At 43.4% G+C, this 21,956-nt stretch overlaps 2 protein-coding genes across 12 annotated transcripts in view; both read right to left on the bottom strand.

Moving 5' to 3' along the window:
• LOC107272004 (protein unc-13 homolog C) overlaps positions 1-10,815 on the bottom strand; it is a 49,288-nt gene extending 38,473 nt beyond the window's left edge. For 10 of the 11 annotated variants that reach the window (XM_025089280.1, XM_025089276.1, XM_025089281.1 and 7 more), the window contains exon 1: positions 5,338-10,815. In XM_025089280.1, the coding sequence (XP_024945048.1) occupies positions 5,338-10,794 (5,457 nt within the window). In that variant the 5' untranslated portion in view covers positions 10,795-10,815. The remainder of the gene's footprint in view (positions 1-5,337) is intronic. The other variant, XM_025089277.1, reaches the window with a different exon arrangement.
• Positions 10,816-10,944: 129 nt separating this feature from the next.
• Positions 10,945-21,956, bottom strand: part of LOC107272002 — an 89,642-nt gene continuing 78,630 nt past the window's right edge. The window contains exon 17 of the mRNA XM_025089282.1: positions 10,945-11,087. Coding sequence (XP_024945050.1) covers positions 10,974-11,087 — 114 coding nt within the window. The 3' untranslated portion in view covers positions 10,945-10,973. The remainder of the gene's footprint in view (positions 11,088-21,956) is intronic.

Below are 21,956 nucleotides of genomic sequence, written 5' to 3' on the forward strand. Positions count from 1 at the left end.
CCCCCACGCGTCTCACGTGTCCTCCTCTCCACCCTCGCAGTCACGAATCCACGTGAAATTTGAAAATCCCGCCTCATCTAGACCTGTCCCCGTTCCGGTTATTACATCACCATCACTTTGGAGCTTCGCATTGTACGAAAGAGAATAATTAATTTTGAATCCCTCGTAAATTTTCAATGAGCATTTTTCACCATTTAAAATAAGTTCCAGGCATATTATTTTTTTTTCTCAAAATTTTACTAAATAAGTTATTGACGTTGACATTTTTTTGTTTCAAAATTATTTTGAAAATGTCGAACGTTGGTTTTGAACCGTCTTGTTATTTTGTTCTAATTGAAATTAGATATGAAGTATATCAGGTTATTATATATATGTATATTACTTTGATAAGGGTTCATGGGGAACACCTTAAGGGGTTATTAGGGGGTTCATACGAATTTCAATTCATCCTCATTTTAATTCAGGATCAAATATGCATTTTCCATGACGTGCGAACTTTTTAATTAATAATCAAAATTTTTAATTAATACTCTCCCACGCTCCACTTTCTCTTCGGATAAAGGAACTCGATACAATTTGAACTCGTAGAATCCTCAAATTTCTCAAGAGATTAGCTCGATCGCGAATTCCGAGTGTTTCACTTTGTTAATAATAAGACGCGCAACATTTTTACGATGTTTCCTCGGATTAATCCAGAACGGATTCCTCCCGAAGAATAATTTTCAACCGACAAATCTCCGAAGTGATTCCGAGTAATCGATATTGATTGAAAACAAAGTTTCCAAAGAAAATAATATCCAGACCCAATCAGTTACCCGGTATATACGTGACCAGTAACTTTTGAAATAACAGTACATAAGACCCCCCTCCACGTAACTAAAGACTCGAACTTTTCACGTAGCAACGAAATGGGATTGAGTTTTGGATTTAAATCCAAGGTAAATTCCGCGTCCGCCTTTACGACCCGATGCGGGAGAGTCTGTTGCTTTTATGAGTGTCAGGCTTTATCCCTCCGTCTCACAACCCTCCCTCTACCACCACTCATCCTTACGTCACTCATTTCAAAAGAAGCCCCAAGAAATCCAAAGCCATGAACTTGTTAAAGTAGGCAGCCGTTCTTTGAAATTTTTTTTCATTAAAAGTACGATAATTTACCAATTTTTTTAATATCTACCTGGTGAGACGGACGCGAGGATGAAAAAGAGAACACGCGTTATTTTTTTAACGACCTTCGAAAAATCTTCAAATTAATCGAAAAGCCCCGCGAGATACATTATCCTAGCCTCGAACAGGGACTCTGCTCATTCAATTATGTAATATTCCTATAGATATTAATTGACACTGAATCTAACGTATAGGTACGTGTTCCACACACGAATTATACGTATGGGTGTGGTGTGTGTGTGAAATGTGGAAAAAGAAATAACGATTTCGTCCGCATTAAGAATTCAAGAAAATCCATTAGCGATGGTCCAAAGAAAAAAATTTCAAGACGTTACATATACAATATATGTAGGTCACAGACAGAAAAACAATTACTAGAGCAACGGTTAGTATTTGACAAAAAAAGATTGTAGTAAGAGCGAAAAAAATTTATTAAAATTTATCATTGTTATTATAAATTGCCCCAAATTCGTTTTATAAACCTCACCAGAGTCGTCATTAGAAACTTTTTTCTTTTTCAAATACCAACCGTTGCTCTAGCAATGGCAACTATACATTTTTTCTCCGTGGTACGAGAAACCGAAAATACGTATTCCTAATTCCGGTACATTAGTTGCATCTCTTTTTGCGTAAATGTGTACGTTGTCATTATTGTAAATCGAAAAGTGTATTTCTTACGTAGCTTGGTGCGCATAGATGGTTATTCATAGGTATATTAGGTGTGCGAGAAGTTGGTTCGTATAAAAGTGAGAAATAGTCATTGGTCTCGTGTTTTCTTCCTTCGGCCTTTATTCCTATTCCCTCTATCTCGCTTTATCTCCTTGTAGTTCTCTTTCCTTGTTATCCTCATTGGCTAGCTCGTTATCGCTCTCTCTCTTTCGTTCCGCCAGTTCGTACGACTGGTTATACGTCCGTCTCTGCCTACTCGTATCGACAATCTCACTGACCGTGTTTCCATTTAAGATGAATGGCGAAGCTAATTGATTTATGGGAGCTCACGGATTTCTCCTTTATATCGAGATGCCAATATTTTAATTCGCGAGCCATACGGTAATTGGGGTTAACTCCGTAATCGCGATGTTCCGGCACAGTCGATTAGGGGTCGTAAGGAAAATTTTGACAAAGAGCAAAATTACGTCATACGATGCATTTTTCAACGTGGCTGCATACAAACGGGTAATTATTATGCTGATTCCTGCCGGCATCTAGCGAAACTTTAGGGGTGGTTTTCAAAGGTCGCGTAATGTGCTAAATTGAAATTGTATGTGTTCGTCGTGAAAATTCGTGGGCTGGACCACTCGTTAATTAATACGGCGTTCATGAAAATGCTGGAAAAGGACGGAACGCGGTTCAACTGTTCTCCGCGGGTCGGAGGTCAGAGATCAGAGATAGCTAAGGGTATAGTTATTCGCGAATGGCGACGTATAGCTGGTATATTTATATGTAACCTCTTTCAATCCTCTTTAAAGGGTGAATTATAATTGCGCGAATGTGGGATAATAATTTTGACGTCACGTGCGATCAGAAAGACAAGTAGGGAGATGCTCGGGGAAGAAATTAATTAGTAAATTATCAATTAAACTACCCTTGAGATTAATGAGTTTGTAGATTGTCATTAAAAGAATTTTCAGGAGAATTTTTCATTTTTTCAACAATATCTAGTGACTCTGCTTCTTTTTTTTTTTTTTTATTTAGGAAAATTCGAATCTTAATTGCTTTTTTCAATATTTCGAAATCATGTCACCACTGCCGTTCGCGTGAGGAAAGTGACTTTCTGGAATGTTCGATTGTATTCGATATGTCGCCGACACGACTTGGCGGTGAGTTTGGGTGAAAGACGTTGAAAAATGTTAAATGAAGGAAACCCAACAATTGACGAGCGATCGGGGGTGAAAAGTGAAGATTGTAGTAAAATTCGATGCTGGAAGCGGAATGGCGTTAGAGGAGGAAGGAAAATATGAAAATCTATATATCGAAATCCGTGAGTCTCCCTATTGACAGATCCTCCATTTTGTTGCTTCGCTATATATATATATATATATATATATATAGCGAAAAAAGAGATTCATCTCGACAAGAACGTCGCTTCAAAAGTTAAAGATCGTCTCGATTCACTTTTTCTCATCTTTATGGCCACCACCGGGTTAACCAAAAGATATTTGAATTTCCCGCGTTTCCACGGCTCGTCATCTAACGATTTACGCTCCTAGATTAATATTCCTAAACATCGATTAATCATTACGCACGACAAACAATCGGCCTCGTCTAATCGCGATTATACGATATACTGAAAAGCTTCACGTTTTTTTTTTCTTTTTTCACGACCTATATAAACCGTTTCAAAAGCGCACGGCCAAAAGTAACAATTGAAAGCTCCTATATATTTCAGCCGTATAAATATGCATTTCAATCTGATCCGATGTTACCCTTGCGCAATATCGTGTACAGATACAAGACAGTAACCCTTAAATACGCAAAAGATCCTATTCTCGCGAATGGTCGCATTACCACGGAAGTGTAGATTCCTACTATTTATTTTTCGGAAAATATAAGAAAAAAATAAAAATAAATAAAGGTTAGCCCGAGGGAAGAACTGCATTCCGGTACCTTGAAGGAATACAAAGGAGTGACGGTATCATTATTATTATTATTATCATTATCATTATCATTATTATCATTGGTCGGCCCAATGTAATATGCATAAAAAGAAAGAAAAAATAAATAAGACATGAAAAATTAGTATTGTCCACGTAATACTGAGTGGCGAAGTTTAAGTCATAGAAAATGGCCGAACACGAACGTAATTATGATTAAAGACCTCTCTCTTTAACGTAGACGTCTAAAAATCTTACTGGCTTAATGGTTGCACCATTGGCGTCGCGACGCTCTTTATTTGTACCTGATGGTTATGATCACATAATATGCATCTAGATACACCAGACGTATATCTTTGTAATTTTTCTCAATAAGGAAATCCTGACCTTTGGGTACGAAGGGTTCGAGCAATCAGTTCAAAGTTCAAAGGTCAGCAACACGATTATCGGTGGGTGGGTAGATTTCACAAGTAATTCGATGTGCACAAGTAACGACGCCTGTACGACTCCGACGTGTCATGCGAGAGTCACGTGTTCGTCCTGACGTCCTGCCAGACGAGTAGGAACTCTGGCTGGGAATTCCGATCTAAAAGAATCGCTAGAATCTAAGTCTCTAAAGGTAAAGGAGTCTTTCATCCTGACTCTCGACCCGATATTTCAGGAATAAGTAATCGGATGGGTTTAAACTGTATGGGGAAAGCCTTAAGGCCGGTGTTCATTGCGCGGCGAGCTTACTTAATTCCTAGCGGTATTTGCGGCTAGGCCGTCGTCACTGTCGGCTTTAATTAATTCCGGCATTAGGTGAAAGGGCTCTTTCCATGAAGAAGCCTGGCGTCTTTGCGAGGCTGAAAGAGCGACCGCGCAGGGATCGGCCGCCATTTCTAAACTACCTTAAAGCATATACGTCGTGGCACGAAGCACCGTTTGCCGGCTCTGCGTTACCTATTTATATCACTTGGAACGTATCTCGGTATCTGTTCAGTGTGTGTGCTGTGTGGATCGACTGTTTTCGCATTAGTCCGACGTCGATTAGAGGCTCTTAGAAATATTGCTTAGCCAAGCGCTTATCGTTTTTACTTAAATTGACTAGTATCATTCTTAACCCCTTTATGCGTATACGTTATATATAGTTGGGTGGTAGGCCATCCGAGGATTGCGCAACGGCCTACGACGGTCAACCTTTATTGACTCTGTGGATCCATATTATGTAACACCTTGATTCCTGGTAGACAGTACGTCCGAGCGAAGCTGGGCCCATTTTCATCTTCGTGGATCTTGGTCAGGGTTGTGTTTGAGGTTCTTCTCACATTGGCAGGGCTCGGTTAAGTCAGGTAGCTGACGTAGGCCGGGACTGCGAAGGTCCCATGTGAGGTCGGAGCAGGGTTCAAGGGTAACGAGGACGATGAGGAGTGAAATGTTGGGTAATGAAAGTAGATAAGAAAGGTTAGGGACGAGGTACGATGAAAGGGCGAAAGGTTGTAAGATGGGTTAGGTACGTTATCAGTTAAATATTGGCCCAACCAAACCTCGAACAGACTCTACCAAGGTTTTCCCGTCCTCACTTGATCATGATACTCACTGCCGTGGGTCCCTGGGTGATCGTGGCGTCCTTGGCCTCTTCAACCTCCTTCAGCTTTTCTTCGGCCTTGCGTTCCTTCAAGGCTTTCAGAAGCTTCCATTTAGATCCTGGCGGCCCAGGGCTGACCTGACCCTCCTTCAGGGTAGCGTCCGAGCTACCGCACGAGGAGGAGTCTATCTTGATCTTCGGTAGGCTCAGCGTCGCTGTGGTTCCGGTCTCAGCACTTTCGGCCCCTTCGCGTTCTCCTTCAATCACAGTGCTTTCAGAGTCCCAGCCACCTGGGATGCTCACTGAGACTTCGCTAGCTGCTACACTTACGCTACCTTCGCGAGAAAGTGAATCCGAGCCAGGAGGCACCCGATCCTGCCTCAAGGTCGAGCCGCTCGAGCTTCTTCGTGAACGCTCCTCGTTGGCCAGCTCCTCTTCATCCTCCTCACCTTCGTCTTCGTCCATCGACTGTCTTGGACTGTCGGGACCTGAGGTCTCACCTGAGGAACCTTCCTCCATAGGGGCCGGAAGTCTCTCCTCCTTTCTTGCTTCTTCCTCGTGGGCCCAGGTGTGATAGTCAGTCACTCTTGCAAAAACTGTCTCCACGCTCTCGGCTGTCTTCCGCTTTGGTATTGGTTTCTCATCACGGAATACTTCGCGGCCTCCTCTGGTGTCCTTGACCGTGCCATTGATCCTGGTTCCTTTATTGATCTCCTTCTCGACGACCTCGTCCCTTGGCTTGGCCTTGAGCCGAAGTTCCCGTAACACAAAGGACATGCGTTCCTTGACGTCCTCGTCCGGTTCGTAAGGTTCAGTCTCTTCAGGTTCCTCGACCAGGACGACACCCATCTCAATTTCCATTTGGGACTGCCTCTCCAGCTCCTCCAATTTCCTGAGCTCGTAACAGTACCACTCGTCCTCGGAATCTATGGAGTCTTCCGTACTTTGTCTTCTGGAGGAAACTCTCGAGGTACTTCTGTATGAATGAGTACTACGATTGTCCTCGTCCGGATCCCCCCGACCACTCCAAGGAATTTCCAGGGACTGCTGGTGTCTTGGTAAGAACCTGTTACCAGGCCCATGACCTCGGAGACTCGAGGCGGAAGGACTTCCTTCCGATGGCGGAGCCTCCTCCGAGACACTAGTCACCAGTTCCGGTAACTTGGCGCTACCAGATTTCTCACTTTTCTCCGAGACAACGTCTTCCGGATATTCGTAGGCGGCTTCCTGCGAAGGTGCGCCACTTATCCCACCGTCGTCGGACTTCCGGTCGACGGTGGACTCCTCGTTGGATGCTTGTTCATCCGTCACGGTGGACGATTGACGTTGACGATATTTTCCCAGAGCTCGGGAAACGGCAAACTCCATACTGGCACCGCCCATCAACGTCACCGGCGGAAGTTTCGGAGCCTTCTCGTTGGGAGCCTCGTCGGAACTTCCGGCCGATCTCTTGATGTCGCCAACGGTGGCAAAGATTGACGAGCCACCGGATCCCGAGCCAGTACTTTTTCCGGAAGCTTCTTCTTCGGTCGCAGGAACGCAGTCTGAGAATTCTTGCTCGCTTCCGTCAAGCTTTCGTTCCTTAGTAACGTCCTGCGCGACTTGCTGCTGTAACTGTTCTTGGTGCTGCTGTATTTGTTGTTGCAGTGTTTGCTGTTGCTGTTGAAGACTTTGTTGTTGCTTCTGAAGGAACTCTTTGTATTCTTGCTGTTGCTGCTGTTGCATGAAATTTTTCTGTTGCTGAATGAGTTCGATTTGTTGCTGTTGTTGTTGCTGCTGCTGCTGCTGCATATGCTGTTGCTGCTGTAGCTGTTGCTGCTGCAGTTGCTGCTGTTGGCCCTGTTGATTTTGTTGTTGCTGCTGCTGCTGTTGCTGTAATATCGGACCCGCTTGCTGACCCTTTCGCCTGGTGCTCGTTTTGACTTTGGCAAAGAACGGAGGCTCTTGATTGGCATCAGACATAACGCTATCCTCGTCTTCGGAGAGTCCGCTCTGCCTCCCACTGCTCCATTCAGTTTCTGATTGCTCAGGATCAGAGAGCGACTGGGATTGGTGGCTCCTGCGTTTGGCTTTCTGCAAAATTCCAGAAACAGTCGAGACCAAGGTATGCTTCTTCTTCTTACGCGGGGCTTGTCCTCGTCCTCGACCTCGTGGCTCTTGCGACCTCTGTTGCTCCTGCGAGGTGTCCAGGTCTTCCCTTCGGACACCACCTGGCAACGACTGACTTCGATGCCGTTTACTCAGATGAAGATCCGGAAGCCAGTTGCTCATGGAATTCATAGCATTTTTCAAGGACGCACCTCGCCTGACCTTCTTAGTAATTTTGTTTTCTTCGTGGTCCTTGATATCAGCAGCGATGCTGATGTATCCCGACTGGGACACGATAACACCGGAAGTGTCGTAATAATCTCCCTGCTGATGTTGTGTCTGGTCACTTTGAACTTTACCGCCCTCCTGCTGATCCTGAATGTACTGATGTTCGCGCTGCCACTGTCTCTGATAACCATCGGCCAATTGCGCACTCTCCGAATGAGTAAGTCTCTGACTGTAGGGCTGATAGGACTGCTGATACCCTTGGGGATACTGATTAGCATAAGTATGGTACTGTTGAGCTTGATAGGAGGGCGGCTGTGGATATCTTCTGTCCGTATACGGACTCTGGGCGTAACTTCCGTCGGACGTCAAGGATCTTATACTCGAGGACGTCGAGTCGTGGGGTATCTGACCTTCCATCGAGTTCAACCAGGAACTCTCGTTGGTCTCCGTTCGCGGTAGATTAGCACTCGTGGGATAATACGAGAGAGCATCGGTAATGTTACCGGTAGGAAACATCGTGCGATACATGGCCGTTTTGTAACCTTCGTGATTCGACATTCCTTCCCCGTAGGTCCTGGATGATCCTTTCTTCCCATGTGCTTCTGGATACTGTAGCCCATAATTATCCTGATAGCCCGAATACGGCTCCATGGAGTCAGGCATGTATCCCGCACAGCTGGCACGCCATCCGTAAGAGCCTGTTACGCTGGTGTAGATACACGTGACAGCTTGTTGCCGGTTGCTACCAGCAACAGAGTATATAGCCGGTTGCTCGGGGCGATAGGAGAAGTCGACTGTTCCAGGGGGTACGCTGTCGTACGTGTGGGACAGTCCCTGCTGAAGGCTCTGCTGTCGTCCTCTTTTCTTCGGACTGGAACAGGACGACACGCTGGGTGCTGGGGGTGGAACGAAGCCGAACTCGTCTTTGTTAGGTGGCGACTTAACGAGCACCGCACCAGGTAGATGATTCCCAGTGGCGGCGAAGGAATGCGTCGTCGCCATAGCGGAAGTCGCGAAGGCATCCCTACCTTCTGGAGTGTCGTAGAGTGGTTCCTGAGTAAGGGCTGTCGCAGCTTCTGGTAAGGGCGGTATCGGACTGGCCGACATCAGTGGCTGGGTTGTGGGTGCTAGAGCAGTGCGGGTATGATCCACCGAGTAGGAAGTGAGCAATTTGCTGATTGAACTTTTCGGCGAGCCTGGAGACTTGTCTAGGCTACTCCAGCCGCTCATGGAGGACAGACCCGAGTCAGACTTGGCGGCGACGATAGCGGCGCCTTTGCTCGTGTGCTTCGGTGAAATGCGTGGGGACGATTTCGGCGAGTGCGGCGTCCTCGGACTTAGTCTACCCTGTTCCAGAAGCTTCTCGGTGTTCCTGAGGAATCCAGGACTCTGCGAGCGTTTGCTTTCGGGTAGCTCACGCTGGTCGGCGCTCGGCATCAGGAAACTGTCTCCCGTGTCCTGAGGAGCTGGCGGCGGTGGCGAACTCGGAGATGGACTTGGCGGGGTCCTGCTCTCTGCGAAATCCAAATTTAACCTCGCTCCGCTACCCAGGTACCCATCCTGTCGTGTCCTGAGGCTCTGAACACTGTGGACACTCTGGACGCTGCCGGCCGACAAGGTCGGTGAAGAAATCTTTTCCGTAGTCGCATTGTAAATAGTTGGCGAAGCGCAGGTAACCGCAGCAAAACTTTCAGCCATGAGGTCGGTCAGTTCCTTGTTCTCTGCGTAACCCTTAGCGAAGTTACCCACGTCGATCGGAAGCTGTATAACCTGTTCGGGACTTTTCTCCAAGAGAGCCGAAGTGTATCCCAGTCGTGGTGGCGTATAGGTCGTCGCAGAATGAGAATCCAGACCCGTTCTGGTTCCTAAGGTTAATCTAGGAGAAATCGATCTCGTGGTATAGTCACCATCCGTCGCCAATCCACTATCAGTACTAACTCTCGAAACGGACCTACCCGTCGAACTAGGACTCTTTGAATACGTCCAACTGTCCACGTCGGTCTCCGCATAGATCTTTCTCAGCTGCTCATCGATGCTGGTCGCCTCTTCGGCCAACTTCGCTTCGGCCTCCGATGCATACTGTCTCTTTGGCGACTCCATTAGTCGCGATTGCAACTCTATCAGATTTTGCGAGTCCTGCTGGAGTTGTGACGTCAGCCTATCCAATTCGTGAAGCTTCTCCAGTGCCACTTGATCGATAGAACTCAATCTGGACAACTGAGCCAGGTCTTGCTCGCTGATGCAAGGAGTATTTCCACGGTAGCTCTTATAATCCGCAGCACTGAACACTTCACCCTGATCTTCATCCTCGTCATCGCCCTCCTCCTGTTTCTCCTCATCAGCCTCATGCTTATTGCCCTCATCGTTCTCATCAAGTTTCTCCTTTGAGGATGTTTTCTCGAAGCTCAAATCTTCTTTCTTCCCATTAGCGTCCTCAGTCTCTTCAGCCTCTTCCCATATCATACCCAACTGCGAAGTCGGCCTGGACGTTTCCCCGCAGATCAGATCTTCCCTGTAGGCGTTATTCAAGCTCCTGTAAAAAGCTTCATCCGGTGTGTTAGCCTCTTCCTCGAGAGTCTCAAGGGTGCTCTCCCTCTCGACGTTTCGAACGTTCCTGTGCATGTCCGTCACGGCGGCAGCTGCCGTCGAGCTGTCCTGAGTAAGTCCGTGCATCCTGGCCAATTCCTGCTGAGCTAGTTTCTCCCTGAGAACGCTGGTTTCCTCGACGCCTATTGCGGCTCCAAGACTCTCAGCGATAGCGTCCAGCTCGCCGACCGACGTCTGCTGACCGATCAAAGCTTCCCTAACGTTACCGGCAGTATCCCCTGGACCACCGGTAGGACCACCACCAGGTCCACCCCCACCGCCACCAGCGTAAAACTCAATCAGCTGACTTATTACCGTTTGCTGCTCGTAGAGCAAACCTTCCAATTTCTCAAGCCTCTCCCACATCTTAATGTATTCCTGACTGAGCAAATCCAATGCGCGCCAAGCATACTTCAGCTCGGTCTCGAGGATGTTTAGCCGCGTTCCAAGCCGCTCCATGTAATCACTGATAATGTAATCGACGTTGCCATCCCCGCTGACCCCGTAGCCAGGCAGGGCCGGCGAGTGCGAGCCGGGGCTCCCGCCACCCACTTTCCCCGACTCCATCACCGGGACCCTTCTCTAGACTATCTGCCACACGGTCAACGCCATCCTGCTCCTCGTCTCCCTTGCCACCCTCCTGCCATCCATAGTCCTTCGTCCTCTCCTGGACCAGAGCTTGTCTTTGTCCTTGTCCTTTCACTAATTTCACGATCACATCTTTCACACCTTCTCACTCACTTTCACTATCTACTGTCTTCACTGGGACACCTCACGGTTCGCTCCTTCACAAGGACCTCGAACCACCCGGTCTCATCTTCATCCAGATCATCCACCCGAATTATCTCCACCAGAATTATCTGCAAAATTACGAATACACATGCCTCGTAGAATATCTAGCCCGATAACCTTACGGCCATTCCTTTCGACACGAGTTTCCACTGGCTGACGTACAGATATGTCAAAACGGATTTCATCTTTTGGGGGATTAATTAATTACGTCACAGAAAAGCTTGGGTACTTTTTTTTTTTAAGTGGGGAGGGACACTCGTATATTAATAGGGACACTTTCTCTCCTCTCTCTCTCTTTCTCTCAGGGAGAGAGAAAGAGTGAGAGAGGATATGGAAAACGTCATATATTTTTGAGAAACGTAACCAGAGCAAGATGATCAAAGGAAGATGCTGAGCTTTATGAGAGATCATTATTTTTTCAATTATCTTCATACCATCTATTTAAATGTAAACAGATGTTTGACTTTGGTACTTAATGAGGACTCGCTCCGGGTCTGATTATCCAAGCTGGATTGTTACTGGTATCGATCAAGAGTGTCGAGGAGATCTTTATTGATTTCAATAAATTAATGTCTAATTTTATTGATCTCGATCAACTTCTCATGATACTCCGTTAATACAAGCTCAAGACTTTTGGATCTTCGATCGCGTAGTGTCGTTAAAAACACAACGGTAAGGTGTCTGGAATGGTTTATCAAATAAATGATAATTTCGATAATTTTCAAAATCGAAAAAATAATCATATTGATTCCATGTGCAACCGGTAAAAGGAAAGAAAATTGATTGAACAAGACTCGATTGTTTTTTGAAAATATTTTGAATCTCAAGACATTTTACCAGTCGTTCACTCTATTTCTGCATTGACTCCTCGTTCTAATGTGAAAATGAGAAAGACGAAGAAAAAAATCGAAATTCTAAAACTAAGATGGATCCAGGTGTATTTCTGAATACGTAATTTCCTCCATTTCTACAATTAGACATTCCCACATACGGAATACCTATGTGTATATTCCAAAATGCTTTACATAAAAGAAAACCGTGAAAATTGCATAATTTTTTTTTTTCAAAATAACGCTTACATTCGCACAGGGAGACGAAAATTATCGTTTTTAATGCACAAGGCGTCGTCAAGCAGCCCTATGCAAATGTGGTAAATACTCGATATTAGTAAATTTTTTTATTTAAAAATATCGAAAAACCGCATACAGCATTTTTTCCATTTCTCCCCCCTTCATCCCCTGCCCTCGTACCACTCACTCTTCACGATTTATTCATTCGTTCCTGTACCAAAGCAAAGCTGCACGGCTCTTCAGGAAAATGTGGATATTTTTTTTCGCTCCACCAAGCTATCTACATCGTTTACGTTATGGCAACCTCTTATCTGCACCCTTCCACTTAATCAAACGACGACAGAACCCAAGGAGAAGGAACGTTGCTTTTACGGAGGGTATAACCCACTTTCAAAATGGCCATCAGCCGCGATACCTACGTCTGTGATGATGGTCGCACGACATGAGTATTTTTTGAAAATATCAGTCAATGATGCAACGAGCTGTTATCCCCTTGCCAACAGCGTTATCGACAACCCTTTTTGGGGTGAGGGAGGTGATCCGACATTTTTTTTTTTTTTTAGATAATCCTCGAATTCATATCGACGATCGGCGAATGACACTGTAATTCCGTGTTATAGGGGGTGTTGATTTTACACTGAGGAGAAAGAAAAAAAAAAGAATTGGGAGGACATTCGCTCGTTACAGATATTAGGTTGGGGAAAAAGAAATCCATTATTTTTAAGTTTATTTCAAGACTTCATTTAACATGGTTCGGATTGTCCGAATTGGGTCAAATGTGTACCGTTTCGTTTTATAATTTGTTGCCATTTTAAAGGTAACTTCATAATGCCTCTCTCATAGAAGCCCTGGTCCCCAGTGGCGAAAAGCTCGATGAAGCTGTTTTCACAATCTCCTCTTGATGCCAGTTTCTTATCACTAAGGAAGTTTTTCAATGATAAAAGAAGATGGTAATCGCTTGGTGCCAGGTCCGGACTATAAGGTGGATGCATCAAAACTTCCCAACCATGTTCCCGGAGTTTCTGGCGAGTCACTATAGACGTGCGTGGTTTGGCGTTGTCCTGATGAAACACAACATCTTTCCTGTTGGCCAATTGCGGCCGCTTCTGGTCAATCGCTAGCTTCAAGCGGTCCAATTGTTGACAGTAGAGGTCCGAATTTAGTGTTTGATTATATGGAAGCAGCTCATAGTAGATGATTCCTTTCCAGTCCCACCAAATGCACAGCAAAACCTTCCTGGCGGTTATTCCTGGTTTGGCCACCGTTTGAGTTGCTTCACCGCACTTTGACCACGATCGTTTTCGCACAATATTGTCGTATGTGACCCATTTTTGATCACCAGTCACCATCCGTTTAAGAAATGGGTCGATTTCGTTCCGTTTCGCCAAGGCTTCGCAGATGGAAATTCGATCCATCAAGTTTTTTTGCGTCAATTCCTGTGGCACCCAAACATCGAGCTTCTTCTTGAATCCAGCTTTATGAAGATGGTTTAAAACTGTTTTGTGGTCGATCTTTAGCTCCTGGGCGATACTGCGATTGCTAACATGTCGGTCTACTTCGATCACTTCCATGATTTTATCGACAATTTCGACGATTGGCCTACCTGCGCGAGGTGCATCTTTAACATCGAAAATACCGGAAACGGAATCGACGAAACCAAAATTGCACGTAATTGGCTGTGTGACAGTATCGGGACCATAAACACTATTCACGATTTCAGCCGCCTGGCTTGCATTTTCGCGTTTATCAAAGCAAAATTGTAAAATCCATCTTTTACCACCCTATAGCTCAGAAGTGAATCAACCAATCAAAAAACTATAGAAGAATTTTTTTTAGTATGGAACGTCACTTTTACAACGAGCACAAGTCTGAATTTGTCTGGATAATACTTTACGAGATATATATCGTTGTAGCCATCAGGCGAAAAAAATAATGGATTTCTTTTTCCCCAACCTAATATTTAATTTTGCGGCCGATTGCGAACCAGCCTGAAAATATTTATCCAGCACTGATAATGAACGTCGAACTTTATTCTGCATGGATGTGCAATCTGTGCCTGTGCATAATTGCATAATTGCATGGATCAATTTCGACACGGGGTGGAATCGCGAATTTAACGCATGCGCGGGAATCGAATCTGTGATATGGGATATCGATAATTCATACATCACGAAAATTCTATAGCACCGTACGAAACACTATTGTTACCTATGCTTGATATTAACTGAAATATCCTTGCAGCATCTTCATCCTGATTAATAATTCGGAGCGTTTATCGATAATCCGAGATTATATCTCGATAAGTAATTGTTGTTCACACACGTATTATTCGCGTAACGCGATTCACGTGGTTTTTGGTATATTTTCATATTTTTTATTTGAAAACAAGTAAAAAAATATTTCATGCAATTTTTGGGTAATTTACTTTTTGAAATATTTTTCACATTTTTTTTTTTTAGGCACAACCAGGTCTTTTACTCTAGTGAAACTGTCTGGTGTATGGAAAATCCCAATGGGTCAATAGAGACCTGACAAGGTCGGCGCCAGGCGCTTATATAAGAAATCTTTTTTAAGGACAGACAAATTCAAGTTTGTATGACAATTTTTTGTTGATTTTGAAAATTATTTTTTTTTTTTCAATTTTTTTCCTCTAGTTTTTTTATAGGCCAAAATCGTGCGCTTCAAATTTCAATTTCAATTTCAAAACGGATCGAGGAACGATATGTCGGAGCTGCTTGGTCGATCGATACACAGAAAAGTAGTATTGCAAAAGGGTTAAGAGGAACGGCGCATGCTAATCCATAGAATTATCCATGCTGTTTACCTTGAAAGTGTTTAATAAAGTTAGTCTTGAAGATAATTGTTTTGAGGGCAATTCTAATTCGATTCGATTGCAAGGAAGCCCAAGAGGTGTCAGGTCGACCTTGATTTCAGCTTAGGAAGTTATTTTCGCAGGTTTTTTTACAAAATAAAAAATCGAACTAAGGGATAAAAAGACAAACAACGTAAGATATAGGTACTAAACAATTCTAGGGATGACGTGAAAGTTCACCCATTTAGAAAAAAAAAAAAAAGAATTACCCACGACGTAATCGGCCAACTAGGATTGGATTGTATGGAAAGTTTGAAGTTTACGAACGAAACTGGAGAGGGCGTCTTTCGGGCGTCTTAAATTAAAATTTTCAATTTCAAGCCTTCCGAAAGTTTCGACAAATTTAACCCGCTCTGTTGTATCCGATGAAAAGTGAGAGAAACGACGGAGACCGTGACTCGTAGACATTTCATTATTGTGCAAGTGAAGGCGAAAATAAAAAAATGTAAAAAAAAAATAAATTACAGGAAAAAAACAACAAGTTTGCCACGCGAATGAAATTGCTGGAAGGTAAAAATCGGGAAAACAGTCAGCCGGATAATTGGCCATCGTAAAAACAATACTAGCAGTCCAGTGGTCGATTAATCGAACATGCTTCGATACGGCGTTGACCTGGTTTCTCATTCACGCCAATATATTTCCGAGCGTCCAGAAAATTTTCGCAAGCGACTCTTTCACAAAATCTTCTGCCACGGATGAAAATTTCAAAAAGTTTTAAGGGTACCTACGATTCGACTTGCCTCGGGAGATTAAACTTTTTTTTTTTTTCATTACAGTATATATATTTTACAAAGACCGACCGGATGAGAATTCCAAACTGTTCCAAACTGTGTATTTCCAGTAAACAAAGAAAACATCCCTTAGTACATAACAACCCTGTACGAAAATCCGAGTCAACAGTAAGTGCAAAGCCTGAGAATTTCGGCAGTTACTTTCGAGGTATAAACATAGATATTGGAAATGACAGTCGAATAGAGAAAATAAATGACGACAGTAGGGAGAATCAGAATCAAGGGAGACGATGAGTGATCGATATAAGGGTATTACATAAAAAATTAATTACGTCAGGATAACATGGCAGAATTTGGAAACATTAGTTTACCCTTCTTCGGAACAGTTATTGGAATCGACAAATTCACCCTCTGACAGATCCAAGCCAGTTACGGTAGATTGGCCAAGAGCGGTTTCTTTCGCTCAACCATATATTTCTTTATTTATTTGACTTTAAGAGACACGTGCTACGTCATCGGCCGTGTTGAGTAACCCCAATGGGTTAGGGATGTGCTTGGATGCCCCCATGTAGATTTTGTAAATTTGTATAGGAACATTGAAAATTCCTTATAGGATTCCATATACGATTAGGGGTTAATAAATATTTGAGGATTCAGCTCGCGTAGTGCGTTATCTTTTCGGTTTTAGAAAATAAAATTTTGTTATTTAAAAAAAATATATGGCACAAGAATACGTGTACTTGGATACGTGCGTATCTGAAGTTCGTGTAGCAACGTTAAAAGTTACCCTTGGTAACAGAACGAAGTTTCAGCACGACTGAAAGATGATAAAAGGGACGAAGAGTGGATAGATGAATGGATAGGAGGGGATGTAAGGAGAGATTGGAGCGGGTGGTGGTGGGGGGTGAAATGGGGGGGGGAGCGATGAGAATAATGTACGAAGGAGAAAGATGAAAGTGGGGGATGGTGTGTAAATAAGAGAGAGAGAGAGAGAGAGAGAGAGAGAGAGAGAGCTATAGCTATGAAAGAGGAGCTGAGGGCAAAGGGGGTGGTTGAGCCCAGCAGGGGTTGAACACAATGCACGAACGTAGGTTGGTAGGTCGGTAGGCTGGTAGGTTTGTAGGTTGGTGTCTCAGCGAGCAATAAGCCAGTTGTTGGCATATTGTCGCAGCTGCTTTCTAGCGGGTTGATGTCATTTATATTTTTATTTCGAAGATAAAGTCAAGCGACAGGTAGGTATTTTTGGCGTTACTAAAGAAGTTGGGAGAAAAATAAAAAGGAAAATTTTTTTATTTAAATTCGGTAGGGTGGTATCTTTGCAAATAGTAAATCAGGTATTGGCATGGTGTCGCACGTGTTTTCTTGTGAGTTGAAGTAATTTTTTAAAAACAATTCTTTAAGATTTATATCGATCGGCAAGATAGCAGGTGCGACTGTAGGTTACAGCTACAGACAGATAATTTTGGTTTGAATAAAGAAATTTAAAAAATAAGTAAAATAAAATCCTTCAAAATTAATTTCGAACTGTATCCTTGGATCTTTATTTTGAAAATTTATTTCAAAATTATCTCATCGTTTTATCATATTTCCGGAACACGAGAAAAATAAAGATATGGCACTCCGATTGAAATTTGAGTGACTTCCAGTTCGGAAAATTTTCAAAAAATTTGAAAATATCACGTCGTCCCTACTTTGACGCAAAGACTTGATTTTTCAAAAAAGTTCTTCAGCATTTCGCATAAAGCTTTTGTATCTTCCAGACTTTCACTAGGAATTGTTACGACTTAAGGTACGGACCAAACAAAGAGAAAGGTCGATTGAGAGCTAAAGAAAAAAGAAAAATAAATAAAACACAGAGACAAAAGAATATAGTTTAAAAGGAAAAATGGATTTAAATCAAGAGAAAAAAAAATAGATTTCATTCAAATTCTAGCCAACGATAATATTTAATTTGCCAACCCACTTTCCGCCTTTATAAATTCACGTCTCAAAGGAAAGCGTCTGATAAGACCATTGTTACATAACGATACCATCTTTATAACCTAACCAGCCTTAATAACGTTTCAATCGGGACGTTCAAAGGACATCGAACGAATAAATACTTTTTGACAATGAAACGTAATAAGGTAAAATATAAAAAGCAATTAACGTCCGTCCAAAAAAGATTGCCTCGGACCGACGAGTTTAATTACCCAAAAAAATGCCACGTACTAATCACAGACACGAGTAGAAATAAAATTACCTATTAAACCGTACTAAGGTAACTTTACGCGAAAAAAGAAAAAACTTTTATTATTCCACACACGTCACACGACCCCCCACCCCCCCAGTAACTTTTTCCAGCCGTCGACAAAAGTACAGTGATCTTTTTTTAAGATCATCCCCCTTTGGCTAGCAAAAGTCCCACCCACGTCCCAGTCGACATGTCAGTCTCGTTAGAGGCTGCGCTGGTACACTCTCATTAGTAAGTAATTACCAAGCAAAAAAAAAAGAAAATAAAAATAAAGAAAAATATGAGAAAATTTTCTTGACTATACGAATAAAGTCACTTTTTTTTTCGTGGTATCACTGTATTTCGACGCCATTCGAATGTTGGATCCTACCCTTGCCTGACCCTTCCTCCTTTTCAACCCTACCGGGTGGTATCCTTACACAATAGAAAGACAGATCGAAAATTCTTGGTAGTTGAAATGGTTATTAACACTGAAACCTTGAGAGAGACAGAGAACGCTATATCATTTAAGCAAAATGTTCGGAGCCAAGCAGACGCGTCGTTCAGTGATTTGCCTGATTAAGGGGTTAGGTTTCATTTACACCGAGTGAAATATTACACGGAAGGTATATAGGGTGGCTGGTTGAAATGATGAAAGTGGGGCGTTTACCTAGAGGAATTGCAGAGTCGGAGACTTTATGCAATCTTCTTATGCGTATATTCATATAATATATGGATATATGCACAGTCGCGTACATGAAGTTCCTAGCAAGGTATACGCCGAGGATAGAACGCGCGCTTTGCTATCCTTTATTCCCTACTGAATCGTTTTCTGAAAATATTGCACCACTGGAAATCGCTATGTCTCACAGATACTCTTTCTGCTTGCACTCTACTCGCGGACTATCGGGCTGCTTGGTGAGACGCGCAACGCATATGGAAACGACTCAAGATATTGTCACGTAGCTTCGGGGGGTCTTTTGGTTACAGGATTCGTAAGTCATACGTGCTGCGTTCTTCTGTGGAACACCGACGGTGAGAAATATGTGGAAACGGATATTTATTAAATATTGAAAATCTTATTTAAACCATTATCGAACAGTATATACGTTCAGAATTTCATAAATAGTAATTGGATATTAAAAAGAAAAATTTTGTAAAATAAAAATATTTGAAAAATCAATTCATATAACGCAATGAAAAATAAAGAACGGACAGAGTACATAAATGATGGCTGAAGGTCCGAGGAAAATTTTTGAAAAATTTCGAAATATTTTGTAACGAATTGACAAAGAAAAATATAAAAACCACTTTGCCACGTCATTTCTCCTGGGTTTTATCGAATGAATAATAAAAATAATATTTCACCTCGAGTACCGTCGATACCAAAAACCCTTACGGCTATTAATTATTACTTCACCGTGAAATCATCGGAGAATTCGCACGAGATCCAACGCCGATATCCTTTACCCGTGGGGTTTGTCAATAATTCAAAGTAGTTTTCGAATCATCATAGCTCATCGCTCTTTAAATTGTGAAACGGGGCCACTTAACCTCCGACCATCTCGATCGATATGCGCCTGCCACTAAGCTAATATTTATCCAAGTCATCGTAAATGGATATACTAAAATTACGAATATCCACGAAGAAGAAGGAACAGAGTCTTTTTCAAAATCCACCATAAGACGCGATAAAGCCCGTGATGTTATAGTTAAAATTTGAGAGGCCATCTCCATACGCCTTGAACCATAAAAGAGTCCCCTGAATTAGGAACCCAACCAAGCTCAGTAATCTCTACGACAGCCTAAAAAATTTTCCCTCCCCAGATTCTTCATCTCTTATGACGTCATATCCCGTACGAGGGCGTTATGCTAAGCAATGCGGAGAGTCAAACGGTGTCGCAATCCTGATACGTCAAACGAGGTCCACGTGTCGGTTGGCAGGTGTCTACATAAAGGAGTCACTTCCGGTCTCGTGCACGCAGGACTTTGCCTCTCTTTGGTTTGTGCTTCGGGCAAGACCTGAGCTCTTTAAACTTTGGTACACGTGTCCCTACTATTTTCATTGGTCAGACCCAGACCCAAGGTATACGGTCAAGCGCGTCTGCGAGTCCTACTGACGACCACGTACAAAAGTTAATAGGACTTTGGTTTCCCATTAGTAAAACTGCCTGACCATATATCGAGTATATGTTTTCTCTGTTGTGTATATATATATATATATATGTATTTTTTTCCTGGAGGCCTACACGCCGTCAAACATAGAACGTTAGGTCCCGGGTTCGGGACCCGGCTTTTACTCGCCGGGATCAATATTCGGCAACCCTCCAAAACTGTGACCACCTCTCCCTTCCCACCCCCCTCCCTCGTTCACTCTCTCTCTCTCGCTCTCTCTCGTACTCCCTGGGGCATCTCTCTCACTCACTCCCACTCGTTCCCCATTTACCCAATTTTCTCTCTCTCTATTCCTTCTTCTCACGTCCTTCTCTGCTTTTCCTTCAATCCCCTCTCTCTGTCTCACTCTTCCGGTTCTCAACCTTCGTCCACGCGTCCCTCCTCTCTTTCGCTCCCCAATTCCTACCAGGGTCGACTTCATTCTTCATTCGTACATAGGCAAAAGAGCACAAACGCTTGGTAAGTCGCTACAGATTTTCATTCATCCCTTAGTCCACGACGTGCAACACTTTGATCGTACAGGGGGATGATCCTTTACGTGCCGGTTATTATTATTATTCCGACAGGACGATGCGTCCTTTTATTTCCGATCTTACTGACGTTACTCGAAAAAAAAATATATATATATATATATATTTCCCATTAAGCTTAGTTGGAAAGGAAGCTTTACCGGTGATCCTGAACGATAGGGCGTGCCGCGTTCGTTCCGTATCGACGGGATTGAGTTTTACCTCGAAATTGAAAAAATTGCTGAATTCTCGATACAACCCCCTGGGAATCGATTGACGCTGTTGGCGTTCAATGAATTTGTCACGTTTAATTTACTCGTTGACACCCGGTATACCAATTCCATACTATTACTCAGAATGACCTCTGACCCCCTCTCTTTCATTAACCACTCTTTACATTTATCTCTCATTATTTATTATCCTCACGAGATGTCGCTGCGATTCGCTTGACACAGACGCTCCTGGTACTCTCCGGCAACCAGTGACGTCTTTTAGAATTAAAACCGGCCAGTGTTAACCCTTTTTACTTAAAATTCTCTCGTCATCGCTTCGTCTAATTACCCTACCACCCTCTCATTTCTCAAGGAACCCCCTTGACGCTTAATCCCTCCCCCCCCCTTCCCGCCCACCGAGCACGGGTGGCCTTTCTTTTTAATTTTCCGAATTTTACAGAGATTACTCGATAACGGGGTCGTAAGGATGCAAATGAGGCAGGATCAGCGGATTGATGGGTAGCGCTTTAGGGGTCTTGAGAAGTTGAAGGTTTGAGGTCGGTGTATCCCCCTACGGGAAGAGAATCAGGGATTTCATTGTCAGGATCGGAAACACGGGAGGGGGACCAGATGTATCTAACAATGCACCTGCCCCTATTTCCATGAATATATATTCGAGTCTCATTAAAAGGCTCGCAGGAGCGTTTACGTCTGTGCCCACTGGAAGCGCGAGGGGTTTATATAGTTTAAGGGTTGGTTATATGGATCGCGTGAGAAAAATCGTTTCCACGTGCCACCGTGTCTAACCGCTGTGCGATTCCTCGAGGCAATCGCTTCGCCTGGATTTCCGTCGTAATACGCGTCACCTTACGGACGTCTCGGTAAAAACGACGTCTTAACGGCGACGACGTGAATACGTCAGGGTGAACGATAATACTTTAACCGAGTATCTAGGAAGGCGGTAAAAAAAAAATTTGGGGGCAAGTAAATTTTTGAAAATCATTGGAAAAAAAAAATATCTATACAGCTAAGGGATGTATTCACGGAGAGAATGGATTTAAGGGATGACGAGGGGGCGAGGGGTGGTTGCGGTATCTTTATTAAATATTTTCCAGCATACTTGCTGGACATATTAAACTTTCAACCCCTTCCTGCC

Source organism: Cephus cinctus, unplaced genomic scaffold, assembly GCF_000341935.2.
Source record: "Cephus cinctus unplaced genomic scaffold, Ccin1 Ccin1_scaffold1086, whole genome shotgun sequence".
Lineage (NCBI taxonomy): Eukaryota > Metazoa > Arthropoda > Insecta > Hymenoptera > Cephidae > Cephus > Cephus cinctus.